The sequence below is a fragment of the Brassica rapa genome, chromosome A03, assembly GCF_000309985.2.
Source record: "Brassica rapa cultivar Chiifu-401-42 chromosome A03, CAAS_Brap_v3.01, whole genome shotgun sequence".
NCBI classification, from domain to species: domain Eukaryota; kingdom Viridiplantae; phylum Streptophyta; class Magnoliopsida; order Brassicales; family Brassicaceae; genus Brassica; species Brassica rapa.
The window spans coordinates 26,832,559-26,845,892 of record NC_024797.2 but is presented as its reverse complement, the minus strand read 5'-3'; the positions used below and the strand labels follow the sequence as shown (position 1 = coordinate 26,845,892).

Here is a 13,334-nt window from a genome sequence, read left to right as displayed (position 1 = left end):
GGAGCTCCAATTGTTTTTCTGCATCTGGTGGGGAAGATAAATGCTCCTAGTTCTGGATCTCGGGCTTTCAAGTCTATTCCTTTTGATCTCTCTTGTTCTACCTGTTGTCGCCTTCGTTGTTAGGCGCAAATGGAGGCTGGCTGCTCTGAGAAGGGAGGAGATTCGGAGACTTCTTATCCATGCGTCTGAGGAGGCTGCTAGAGCTGAGCTAGAGTCCTCCGTTGAGTTCTCTTCTGTTTATGTCCCTAATAGCTTTCAGTGTCCTGTCTGCTATTCTCCTGCCTCTACTCGTTGCTCTCGCTGCAAAGCCGTTCGCTATTGGTATGCATATATTGGTAGTTTTTGTAACTTTAGCAGTACTCAAAGTGCATCCCTGTTATCTTTTAAGTAAAGTGTTTTGATTTTTCTATGTCGGGATAATATAATAGCGTAATTAATGGAGAAAGTGTAGTACTTGAATCTTGCTTGATCTGTGAGTGACAATGTTCTGTTGATGATAAATTTATGTCAGTTATCTAGCTTTTTACATTGTGTCTTAAATTATCAAGCTTGTTCCATTTGTCCTTACGTGTATGTGTTAGTATTGTTCGTTACATCTGATACTTTTTTTTTTTTTCATTCAGTTCCGGGAAATGTCAAATTATCCACTGGCGGCAAGGTCACAGAGATGAATGTCATCCTGCTTCTGTCTTATATAATACTGATGATGAGAAAAGCGACTGTGATTTGAAGTTCAGAGAAGGAAATGAAGGGCTTACCCCTGATGAAACTCTATTGCTGCATACAGAACAGGTTACTACTAATGTACAAGTCAGGGAAGCAATACTCTCTAATCCTGTCATATCTCCTGAAGATGGGGGTGGAGAAAGTGCAGATAACAAAGATGAACTTATGGATAAGGAAGAAGCTGTTTCCGTTGCGGAAACATCTGGATCCTCGTTTTCTGGCTTCTCCTCTTCCCCTCGTAATGACTCTGGTGATGATGATGATATTTCTTTTTGTGAGAGCTCCAGTTCATCTGATTCCGAGATATCAGAGCCTCCACGTGATGATCATGTTTCTGTAGAGTCAGAGGAGACCTTTTTCAGCAATATTGATGATGTGAAATCCAAACCGTTGTCTCCTAAATTTGTGCAGTTGGTTGAGTCTGCAAATGACCTTGCTAGTTTGCCTAAGTTGAGTCTGAATAAACCTGGGGGTGATCCCGGGCAGAACCCGAGCGAATCAAGTAGTTTAGTCTCTTCAGTAGGTACGGATGGGCATCCACGATCAGCTGATCCGTCTCTTCTGAAGTCATCTGATTTTTGGGGTACTGCTCTTGGATCAGTAGAGCGTGTAAGTGAGAATTGTGATGGTTCTAAATCTGGTAAATCCTCTCTGAATTTGTCATTTGGCTCCTCTAGGGACATCTCAGCTGCTAAAATATCTGAGCCTAGGAATAATAATCTAAAAGAAACTACTAGGGCTGGATTAGGAACTCGTAATTTTTCCGGTGAAGTGAATTCAAGAGAAAGAATCGCCAAAAGATTTGATGAAGCTGAAATTTCTTTGCCAAGATCCTCTTCTCTTGATGTGCCGAGTCCTTTGAACCCTACTGTTTTGTCCACTGTGACACTTCAGAAGTCAAAGAGCACCAGTGCTGGAAGCGGCTTTATGTTGGCCCCTATGAAGGTTGGGGAAGTCCAACGTTTGTCGTCCAAGGCCTCAGATACTAGGGAGTGTGCTGATGCTATGAAACATTCTGCTCTAGGTGCAAAATCTGGAAGAGTTCTTGACCATCAGAAACAGAATGGTCTTGACGTTCATCGTATAAATTCTCTAAATGGAAGAAGTGGCATGAAGGCGTCAGTCCTGAAAGCTGTAGACCAGTGGACTAGACCGAAGTCATTAGCTGAGAATGAGATAGCAGGAAACCATAGTCATAAGGTTATCACTGCGCTCTTGATACTATCATCATTCTGCAACACTTATTTCCTGCATCAACAAATCAACACAGCTATTTGTTCTTATCAATTCGTTTGTGTGTATGCAGGGGCTCTTTTCATATGAACTATTTTCTAAGCTGTATACAAGTAAAATTGAGTTCCAGCCTTGTGGCCTCATCAATTGTGGCAATAGGTAACCCCAGTTTTTCTTCTCAAAGTCTTTTTAGTCTGGGAATAATGCTTTCTGAAGAAGTGTATGTTCTTTGCTGGCTGTTATAATCTTCATCCTCTGTTGTAAAAAGAACTATAATAGCTCACACTCGCTAATGCAAGAAAGTTCTCATTTTATTGCAGCTGCTTTGCTAATGTGGTCTTCCAATGCCTGATGTTCACTGCTCCTCTGACCACATACTTCCTCCAACAACTCCATTCTAGAACATGTGCGTCTCTGGTTCTGTTCTCTTTTCTTTTCTATGTGATATATGTTGCTTATTTGATGTTTAGTTATCATTATTATATCAAGCTCTTAATAGTTCATTTAACTGTTAGGTCCAAACAAAGAACAGTGCTTCACCTGTGGGTTTGAGAAGCTGGTCTTAATGGCAAAAGAAGGGAAGTCTTCACTGTCCCCTAGTGGGTTGCTATCACAGCTGCAGAGTATTGGAATCCGTCTTGGGAATGGCAAGCAAGAAGATGCGCATGAATTCCTTAGGTGAACTGACATTTCGCCTATCAAATAAACTTAATGCATTATCTGTATACTACAACTGGAAGAACTTGTTTTGATTTCATTTTCCCTTCCCATTTTTTCTTGCCTTTTGCAGGTTTGTTGTCGACACAATGCAGTCTGTGTGCATTAAGGCATCTGGATGCGATATGCCAAAGACTAAGAAATTAGAAGATACTACTCTCATTGGTTTGACATTCGGTGGATACCTCCGATCAAAGGTGCTGCTAACTATTACATTTTATTTGCCGCATTATACATTGTTTTTGAGGAACTAGTAGTGCTGATTGTTTTTTTTTCTTGTAAAACAATAGATTAAATGCATGAAATGTCAAGAAAAATCTGAGCGGCGTGAGAAAATGATGGATCTGACAGTTGAGATTGATGGTGATATCAGCACCTTGGAGGAGGCTTTGCATCGATTTACAAGAACTGAAATATTGGATGGAGAAAACAAATATAAATGTGGCAGGTCTGTCAGCGTTTCCTTTCCATGTGTTGAACTTAGTACGGTCATTTGATACAGTTCCCTGATGCATTTCAAGACAGTTATATGTAGTACATTCATGGTCGTGTATTTGCCTACTAGTTCTAACCAATCAACTGCAACCTTTTATCCGATTATGGTAGTAGGATTTACTTTCAAAAGCTGATCGAAGCTAAGCTTTTTTTTTCTTTGTGTGAGCAGTTGTAAGTCCTATGAGAGAGCCAAAAAGAAACTGAAAATCACAGAGCCTCCGAATGTCCTTACAATTGCACTAAAACGATTCCAGGTAACTAGACATGGCTTGTTCTTTTGAGTCTATCTGTGTTTTTTTTGTTTGCTCACAATTTAGGAAACTTCTTGCAGTCAGGGAAATTCGGGAAGCTCAATAAGTTGGTCAGGTTTCCAGAAACTCTAGATTTGACTCCATATGTCAGCGGTGGAAGTGAAAAATCACATGACTACAAACTCTATGGAGTTATTGTTCACTTGGATACAATGAATGCAGCATTTTCTGGTCACTACGTGTGCTATGTTAGAAACAGTCAAAACAAGTGGTACAAAGCTGATGATAGCACGGTAAGAGTTGTGAATTAGTTTCTAAGTAAGCTCTGTTTTGAATATTGTTACAATTGAATAAAATTTTCTAAGTTTAATTCTTCTGTTGTGATTATCTTCAGGTAGTAACTTCTGATGTTGAAAGTGTATGGACAAAGGGAGCTTATATGTTGTTCTACGCAAGGTAAATAATATTACAATAATAACTCCATCTATCAGTCTATTTAAGATTGTGGATTATGTTTGATCTAGTTACTTATGTTATATATTCAAATGAACTGGATACACAGGTGTTCTCCAACGCCACCAAGATTGGTATTATGTAACAAATCTGAAGCATCCAATAAAAAAAGCAGTGTGCCGGTGGTACCTAAGGCTACTGTGTCTACTGCAAGTCCTGTGTTGTCTTCCAACACTCCTGGTGGTGATCGACCTGGCAACATACAGTCGTTTTACTCCAGCTTCCAGAGGCTGCAGAGAATTTTGGAAGAGGACTCGTCGAGTGACAGTTCTTCTCTCTTTGATAGCACCTCAGATGAATGCTCTTGTAGCACAGACAGTACAAGCATGGACGACTTTGCTGATTTCATTTTTGGAGATAATCAAGGACGGGCTCACGGACAGTCCGAGGCTCCCTCTCCAACATCATCATCTTCCTCGTCTTCTCCTCCCTTCACAAGGCATTCCCGGCTAGGGGACTTGAGTCGTTCTTGTCAAGAAACTTGCAGAAACTCGAGACATCGCGTGTCCTTGGGAAGAGAAAGGTAAGGGAGACGATGATTTTTTTGTCCACTGGCCCAATTTAGTCAATGTAGTAGAAAAAAGTGGTCACTGAGGAATGGTATATATAGTAGTGTACAGTGGGGAAGAGAGATTTTGCCCATGAAAATGTATCACCGTAACTGAATGGAGCTTCTGTTAATAAGTTTGATAATTTTTGTAAGATGCATCAAATAAAGTTAATCTAATCGCGTACACAAGCTGTATTAAAACATCAAGAAGTGTCGTAATATTTCATCTTTATATCTTTGCAATTTGCTTAATGTAGAAATCAGAATCTTGGATTCAGTTCTACCGATTCCATGAAAACAGATCACTAGGAGACAACAAAATAAAATATTGATGATGAGTACCAAAACTGGATGATATATAAAGAAAAGTAAGATAGAAGAGACAACACTGGACACGTACTGTGAAGCATCTTCTCAACACCCTTTAGAACTTAGAACAAGTATGACTTGAAAAGTGAACACACACACTCGAGAAGTAAAAGAGAGAGTGCAAGCATTATCTGGAAGTAAGTCATATCCGAGCCACGTACGAATTGGCCTGTGTCACATACCTCACCCATCGATAGGGATTGTAACTACTTGATTTCTTTGCTATCTGCAAGTATTTGACCTGCATCACACAATTCATTACAACAGGTGACTGGAGAGGAAGACTGATGGTAATACAAAAACGGAACAGTCAACATATTACTTACTTGAAGTTTAGAAACATTGTACATGGGTATCGTGAAAGTCATGCTGACAGGCCCAGCTTCCTTTGTGATATTACCTAACAACGTAATTGATTATTTTATCAGTAGTGCTCTACTAGAGAAATAAGGAAAACTCTTGTCTTAACAGGGTCACCATGAAATTCCTGAGAAAATGTCAGCTTGGCACGCAGTGTATGTTCAGCCCCGCCAACAATCTGGAACACCACATTTAGCTAACGTAAGAACAACCATACTATAAGTGAAACTAGAGATCCAACACTTGCCTTTTTCAAACTCCATTCGAGCATTTTGCTTGTTTCCTTGAAATCTGTCTTCTGTCCAACCGCATCATGTTCTAACTCAAAACTAGCCCTGTCACAACAAACATAACCCGTTGGCCGTTGCATCTATCTCTTGTGTGATTCAACATTTATGAAAATGCATTTTAGCGTTACCAGCCAAAAATTTAAGTACCTGGAAGTATAATTAGGCAATGGCATCTGAACAGCAATCGTGTTCGCAATTATGTCTGAAGGGAACTCGGCGCGTATTTTAATTGTCACTTCAGCCTAAATTTCAGCCAGCAGTAATATTGGATAAAGATTTATATTATATAGTTTTCCATCTGATTTAGAAGATGTGTACGTATTAATAGCACCTTAATGCGTCCAGCCTCTTCAATCAAGGTATTAACATGAAAAGGAGGCCTGAACTCCTGTGTCATACGGTAATTCATCACTGGAAACTCACCATCTGGTGGAACCTGAAAAAACAGAACAAGAGTTTAAAGTGCAAAAACAACATGTTATGACAAAATGTTAATCTGTAGTAAAAAAAAAATTAAAGCTCACAAGGGACAAAGTTCTATCTGAATCGAAGCTATCAAGACGAACAGACTCATGAAAGTTACAGTCATCAAGAATCACCCCTGAACCTGGAGAACTCCTATAATCTGCAACAAAAGAACCAAGTTATACTTCACTAGTGGTGTTACCAATTATTAGATCATAATGCAAGGTCAAGCGCACTTTATGTGCATGAAGTTGAAAGTAACTATATATATTACAGAAACGATTATGAAGGACTTGTAACTGGAATCATGCAGCTTAGTTCATAGTTAATGAACGTAGATTTCTTCTGAATAAACAATGATGATTCAAAAGGGGTGAAATAAGAAATACCATATACTGATAATCCTCCTCCTCTTCCTATGTTAAGGTCTTCATTAAGAGCTAAACGAATTTCCGGATTACCAGAAAGATAACTCTTCATTTGAATAGTGCCATCAATCTCAGATGTCAGTATATAGCCCTGTTTATAAATCAAGAGAAAAAAATATAAATAAATAATTTCTAGGAAGAAACCTAACATAAAGAGCAACTACATAGCATTGATCTGCTAAAATAAATAGCTTGATGTGGTAAGGTAGATAGAGACTGCCACATAAGCTACTCACGCTTGAACTGAAAGTAACACTGATCTTCTCGATAATGTCCACAAAAATTTCCTCTCTTCTCCGACCACCAGGATCATTAGCTACAACAGATTTCGTAACTGCTGTTCCAGGCATTCTTTTGGCTCCTTGCTGCATATCATTAATCCAAGGGGGTCCCTGGTCAATCACATATACCATAAGGAGGGGAAAAAAAGAAGAAAATCAATCTTACAGTGAAGATGGCAGCAGGATCGATAGGTTGAAGACGTGCAGGAGCAATCAAAATTGGATCGTTGAATACATATAGGACTTCAATACCTCGGTTGATGTAGTTTGCACGTAACCAAAATCCTAATAAAAAAGAGGATAATTCAGTAGAGCTCACTACTATACGATGCAGTAATATACATTCTAGTGATGAGACTTACAATGACTTCATCAAGTAACTCATACACGAGCACGAAATTTTTCCTGAATGAATCTTCATTCAACACACCAAGGTAATCCTTGATAACACGAGCGATTCGTTCCAGAAGCTCCAAGACAAGAAACGGTGACACGTTAACCCTTGTGGTCGCAACGAAATATAGACCAACGACCTTGACATGGAAGTAGTTCACACCATCCACATTCTATAAAGCACAGAGTTAGATAAAACCATTACAGAACCAGTAGAGAACATTTAATTTGATTTGTTTTTTTTTATTGAAGACATTTATGGATTGTTATGTTTGAGCATTGGTTTATCTTACGAGGACGATGATACCTACAAAGATAGGTGGCGCCTCAGCATTACCATCCTCCTTCCAGAACTTGACTTTACGGAAGAATGTCTCTGTACTGCCTTTTGGTACCTCGGCTCGGTCTGTCGTCGCAAAATGAAAACGATCCACATCTTCAAAATTCTAGTTTGATACACCAAGTTAAATCGCATGAGCTCAAACAAACAAGGTTCTTCAAGTAAATACAAAGAAATATCTAATGGGTTTTCTCCGGAAAAACTAAAGAAACTTAGCTTTACAAAGAATGTTTAACAACGAGTTTCAGATATCTAATGATCGTACAATCATAAGAAATGCTGGTAGATCAAACAGATCAATGAGGTTAGAAGAAAAAAAAATAAGACAGGAAGAAGCAGAGAGGGAGGTTACAGTCGCGGAAGACGATGTTATCTCCACGCTGAGATAAGACGAAGAACTGAGAGATCATCATCCTTTTTCCTTAGAGGTTAGTTCCGAAATGTTCACCGGCTAATTCTAATTTGAGTCTACTGATCTCGTGTCTTGTCTTGTCTTTATAGTGTGCATCTTGTCTGGTGGATCACGTTTCTACCGGTTGCTGTCGTTGTCGTAAAGCTTCTTCACGAGTCGGAAGGTTCACTGCCGGAAAGAATTTTATGATTATTACTTTTTGTTGATGGGCCTATTTTTGGACATTAATATGGCCCAAATCCACTAATTTTTACAATTTTACTTTTTCACTGACACGGGAAAAAAAATAGAAGACTAGTCTACTTGTCATTCTTATCTTTTTAGTGTAACCGGATCAGAGATCAACTTTAGTTAGGGTTTAGTAAATGGCTGACCTATCAGAAAAAAAAAAGAAGAAGATAGTTAATGATGGTGGAATAAGATATGAGAGATCTTATCAACTGTCGCATCTGGTGTGGATGAACGATGAGGAAAAAATTAGATGGAATATTTAATACACACCATTTATGTGAAATATCAAAACCAATAAGGTAGATATAAAATATCTATCTACTAATTAAGAATTACAAAATAACAAAAAAAAAAACATATTTCAAATAGAATCTGCTACTGTTAAGTTAATATTTCAGATTAATCCATGAGTCATGGCGAAATATTGAAAACAAATATGAGCTTGTTTCAGCTAAATAAAACATTAGTTTTTGTCCCAAAATTTTAAACAGTTAATATATAAAATTTTATGGGTTCCGAATTGCAAAACAAAAAAAAAGAACTTAAATTTATAATGACATTTTTGATCAAATTATAATAACATATTTATATCCCATACAATCTACGGACTGGTATGACTATGAGCGATGTATATAACCACTATTATGATAAACACAACAATAGGCCATCCACTTGAGTTGAAACTTGAAACGCAACAAAGTAAATTAGCTAATGTTTCACAACTAATTAAGAAGCACACTGTAGTAGTCTCTAGCCTGCCAGGTCAGTCAGACAGAACACAAAATGTGTTTATGTGTATTTACACATTTAATGATTTTTAATTTGAGAAACTGATGGAACACAAAACGTATGGTCCATTAATAAGTGAATCACTGTTTAGCTAAAAAAAAGCAGACTCGTCTTTCCAATCTTGAACACACAAACTCTCCCGTCACTATCTCTCTCACACACTACATTAGGGAATAAATAAGCCTTTCTATCTTCTCAGAAATTAATAAAGTGGGTTGTGAGATTGCAAAACCTAATCTAAGATCCTCCCACTCAAAGAAAGGTAACAGCTATGAATCTGTTTTCCCCTTAAGCAGAACATTTCCTGGATTTTCCTAGTCTTGTTCTTTCTTTTACTTCTCTTAGTTTCTGGATCTGATCTCTTTCTCTCTATCTCTCTCTATCTCTACCCATCTAGGGTTTCCTGAGAATATTATATAAACCCTATTTAGCTAACCATCCTCCCACTTCGTTTTCTTTCTTTGGTTCTTGGTCTGAATGTTGTTATATGTAGGCAGGATTCAAGATCAGTAGTGAACGAGATCGTGTAAAATGGCGAGAGAAAAGAGAAGGATAAAGAAGATAGATAACATAACAGCGAGACAAGTTACCTTCTCTAAGAGAAGAAGAGGAATCTTCAAGAAAGCTGATGAACTTTCGGTTCTTTGTGATGCCGATGTTGCTCTCATCATCTTCTCTGCCACCGGCAAGCTCTTCGAGTTCTCTAGCTCAAGGTATCTCTACTTTCATGTTATAGATCTTCTTCTCTTATTTTATTTTTTCAATTTTTTTTTGTGTTATAGAGATCAAAATTGTTGGAGGGATGCTATTATGTTAAGATACGTAATTATATCAGATATTTGGTTATTTTTTACTTTATAAATTAAATTATTCTCGGGCTTGGAGATATCATGTACGTAATCAACTCGTGTCACCGCATAATTAGATGATATACTGAAGTAAGAAAAATAAAGATTCTGACAACTTAAATTATTGTACTCTTATTGTACTTGCTCTCATCCCTTTTTCCTAATAAAAATATACAAATTATGAATTATAAGTATGTGCTATTTACGTTTTATTAGTTTTTTTCATTTAGACTTATGGCTAACTTTGTATAATCAGGAAGGGGAAAGTAGAATATGATAGTGTGATTGTGCTAACCTATGCAAGCATGTGCATATATGGATACATGGTACTTACCACAATTAGAATGGATTTTTCTCATTATTTTATGTATTACAAAAGTCTTTTAACAATGTCCACTTGGTATGATTGGGGATTGAGTCTTAACCGCTCGTTTATTTTTTTGTGAGAAGCAGAAGCATATATACATCTCTGAGAATGTAACTTTAGCCCACGGGCTTGAACTCTGTTTCGGCTTTTTATTAAAATATTCGTCGTTCAAAAAAAAAAAAAAATACATCTCTGAGAATGTAGTCATCTAATAAATATCTTCTGCACATGTTATGACGTGATGTCTACTTTTGATTTCCTTTTCTTTATGGGGACTAGAGACGTGCTTCTAGTGTATTCTTTAATTAACTAATTTCGCAAATTGCATATTTGGACAATGTAAATGTTAATATGAAAGATGGATTGTTTGTTGAAACGTGTAGGATGAAAGATATATTGGGAAGGTATAATCTTCATGCAAGTAACATCAACAAAGTGATGGGCCAGCCTTCTCCATATAACCAGGTATTCTCACTATCATTCACTCTTTTTCTTTCATCAAATCATTCTCTCTTTCTCCAGTATTCACTTGTTATGCGGGTTTCTTTGAATTGTTTGGTGTAAGTCCAGATTTAGCGGTATAGAATGGCATATCATAATTGTCATCATTAATCTCGAAGCATTTAATTACTTGGTTTCACATATCAGTAACAGAACCTAAAAATGTTGATTTTGCATCTAGCAGGTTGAGAATTGTAACCTCTCCCGACTAAGTCAGGAAGTCGAAGACAAAACCAAGCAGCTAAGGTATGGCATCATTTATATGTTTGCGACTTTGCATGTGTGGTTTTTATGTTTGAGAATGATTTTTATGTTACATATTAGAATCTATTTCATCTAAAAACGAAGTCATAATTTCATTCCATGTGTAGATTCGTCGAAGCTTTTATAAATAGATTTTAAGAATGATTTCTTGAGTTCAGAAAAGTTTAATAGCTTGCAAATATGACTCATTATTCTCATATTTATTAAAATATTTGTAGCTAACAACTTCTAGTATAGGTGGATAGAACTTTTGTTTGATAACATTACGAGCCGATATCTGGTTGGGTAATTTTTTGAATGAGTCCAACCAACTCTACAAAGATCTTTGGATCGAGATCATCACAAAAGCTACGGTAATAGTTTAGGCGTTCTTCGATATTATAAGACATTAGTTTGTTATCTTCTTATCCGACGATGGGTGGTTCTTTTTAAGAATCCACATTATTATTAGCGTATATATGCATATTGTGTGCGATGTGGGGTCTTAGTCGTCTCCTGAAACTGAATTTATAAAGACAAATGATTACTAGATATGTTGTATTCTAACGTAAAACAGAAAACTGAGAGGAGAGGATCTTGAAGGATTGAACCTAGAAGAGTTGCAGCGGTTGGAGAAAATGCTCGAATCCGGACTCAGCCGTGTGTCTGAGAAAAAGGTTGATTACTAGATATAGACTAATATCATACATGTTTTCTTAATGTAGCACATATATAAAAAGGTGACATTGTTTGTTGTTGTTAACTAGGGAGAGTTTTTGATGAGCCAGATTTCTTCACTTGAGAAACGGGTTAGTACGTACAATTCATATTATCAAATGATATGATGATTAACCAAGCCTATATATATTAAGTATACCACATATTAATATAACTGGAGTAAATACTCGCAGGGATCGGAATTGGTGGATGAGAATAGGAGACTGAGGGAGAGAGTATGGCTCTATACCTATTGTAGAGATCATTCAATATTTTTATAAGTAATACTAATAAGGTAAATCTTGATTTTGATATAATATTAGGTAGTGACGATGGAAATGGCTAAAACGATGGCGTTAAAGGAGGCTGTGGAGACAGAGTCGGCGACCACGAATGTGTCAAGCTATGACAGTGGAGCTCCCCTTGAAGATGACTTCTCCGACACTTCTCTTAAACTTGGGTAAAACTGATTCCATTATTGTAAATACATTTTTAAGTTTTGTATGTTACTCATTTTGTGGATCTTTTTCTTTGGGTTAGGCTTCCATCTTGGGAATAATACGGCGAGAGAAGAGAGTGCGTGCAGGGTTGACTTCGATGGGATGAAACAAATTGCAAGTCTTTCCTTTTCACTACTCTTTTTTATCCTTTGAATAAGTGCTGAAAAATATTTGAATGAATTCTTGTCGTATTGTGGAGACTGGAGCAAGTTTTTCACATCGTGTTATTTTTTTCATTTAAAACTATTTTGCACTGAAAAAAAAAACCCATTGGATATCAGTATTGTTATTTTTTTCATTTAAAACTATTTTGCACTGAAAAAAAAAACCCATTGGATATCAGTATTGTCTTGTATTCTTTATTGTCAAAACCCTCGTTAGTTTTGCTTTATTAGTACTTTGTACTTTCATAGTGTTCTACTTCTAATGTTGCCCTAGTGTTTACCCGCTTTTTAAACATCTGATTTTGATTAATAAACTTGGTAAACATACAAGAGTGAAATCCCAAAACATGCATAAACATTTTATATTTTGCTTCAACGAACAAAAGCCACCGAAGAATGTGAAAGTAGAAAGACAAACCGTTAGACAAACTTCGATTTCAAACAGCTAGGAATGAATACGTTTTTTTTTTTGATCAAAAGGAATGAGTACGTTATTTTGTTTGTTCGCTGAAATATAACTGAAAATCAAACCTAGTTAATTGTTTTGGTTCAATTTGGTAAGGTTGTGGTCGAACCCGATATAACCTGAATAAACCGAAACAACGTACCCGCAGGGCGAAAGTATTTCAGCAATTTTCCCTCACATCTCCTCAAGACCACTAAACTCAAAGAGATGGAATACTTGTGTTTACAGTCTGCATCTGCCACACAAGTATAATCTGCGATTTCGTGTCCTAAGATTCAGATAGTTCTTCATTGATCTTTTTCCCAGTCGCCGGCACCAGATTTCAAAAAAAATGGTCCTTTATTCGTTCCTTGTTGTACGTACGAATCGTCTTCATCGTTTGACATACTTTGTTGAATCGATGCTCCATAATGAAGCAACTTCAGCCATTGCAGAACCTTAATCAGTCGCAGAGGACAGTCCTCGCATTCGGGAGCTAGGGGACTCTCTTGTGCATCGACTCAGATATCCTCCTCCCAGTTCCAAAGCGTTAGACGCTATGGATATCAAAAGGCCGTTGCCCATTGACACCGGAAGAGATCGGTCTACTCCTCTCAGCTTTGGGTTTCACTAACAACACCCGTCTCTATCTAGTTTCACACCAAGTCTACGGAGGAGAAGCAAGAATCTCCACCCTGCGCAAACT

At 37.2% G+C, this 13,334-nt stretch overlaps 2 protein-coding genes and 1 pseudogene across 4 annotated transcripts; 2 read left to right on the top strand and 1 right to left on the bottom strand.

The window, feature by feature from the left end:
* Positions 1 to 40: 40 nt before the first annotated feature.
* LOC103861492 (ubiquitin carboxyl-terminal hydrolase 16) lies at positions 41 to 4,688 on the top strand. The gene is made up of 11 exons (XM_009139209.3): positions 41 to 321; positions 624 to 1,926; positions 2,033 to 2,118; positions 2,280 to 2,365; positions 2,475 to 2,637; positions 2,750 to 2,873; positions 2,967 to 3,124; positions 3,341 to 3,425; positions 3,503 to 3,715; positions 3,817 to 3,878; positions 3,985 to 4,688. Exons 1-11 carry the CDS (start codon positions 41 to 43, stop codon positions 4,460 to 4,462), a joined length of 3,039 nt encoding a protein of 1,012 aa, XP_009137457.1. The 3' UTR covers positions 4,463 to 4,688.
* Positions 4,689 to 4,791: 103 nt separating this feature from the next.
* On the bottom strand, positions 4,792 to 8,616 carry LOC103861493 (annotated as a pseudogene).
* A 263-nt stretch (positions 8,617 to 8,879) lies between these two features.
* On the top strand, positions 8,880 to 12,361 carry LOC103861491 (MADS-box protein AGL24). Of its 3 annotated transcripts, none has more exons than XM_009139205.3 (9): positions 8,880 to 9,105; positions 9,337 to 9,556; positions 10,442 to 10,523; positions 10,741 to 10,805; positions 11,380 to 11,479; positions 11,570 to 11,611; positions 11,714 to 11,755; positions 11,843 to 11,979; positions 12,060 to 12,361. In XM_009139205.3, the coding sequence occupies exons 2-9, from the start codon at positions 9,375 to 9,377 to the stop codon at positions 12,076 to 12,078; spliced, it is 669 nt and encodes a 222-aa protein (XP_009137453.1). In that variant the 5' UTR covers positions 8,880 to 9,105; positions 9,337 to 9,374; the 3' UTR covers positions 12,079 to 12,361. The 3 variants fall into 3 exon arrangements, with proteins under 3 accessions (XP_009137453.1, XP_009137455.1, XP_009137454.1); XM_009139207.3 differs by having other exon boundaries at positions 8,882 to 9,105; positions 10,744 to 10,805; XM_009139206.3 differs by having other exon boundaries at positions 8,894 to 9,105; positions 9,341 to 9,556.
* Positions 12,362 to 13,334: the final 973 nt, after the last annotated feature.

Coding starts and splice junctions, on each gene's coding strand:
- LOC103861492 (XM_009139209.3), top strand. CDS start 41: ATGCTCCTAGTTCTGGATCTCGGGCTTTCAAGTCTATTCCTTTTGATC. Junction 322..623: donor TGCAAAGCCGTTCGCTATTG/GTATGCATATAT, acceptor TTTTTCATTCAG/TTCCGGGAAATGTCAAATTA. Junction 2,119..2,279: donor CTCATCAATTGTGGCAATAG/GTAACCCCAGTT, acceptor ATTTTATTGCAG/CTGCTTTGCTAATGTGGTCT.
- LOC103861491 (XM_009139205.3), top strand. CDS start 9,375: ATGGCGAGAGAAAAGAGAAGGATAAAGAAGATAGATAACATAACAGCG. Junction 10,524..10,740: donor AGCCTTCTCCATATAACCAG/GTATTCTCACTA, acceptor TTTTGCATCTAG/CAGGTTGAGAATTGTAACCT. Junction 11,756..11,842: donor ATAGGAGACTGAGGGAGAGA/GTATGGCTCTAT, acceptor ATATAATATTAG/GTAGTGACGATGGAAATGGC.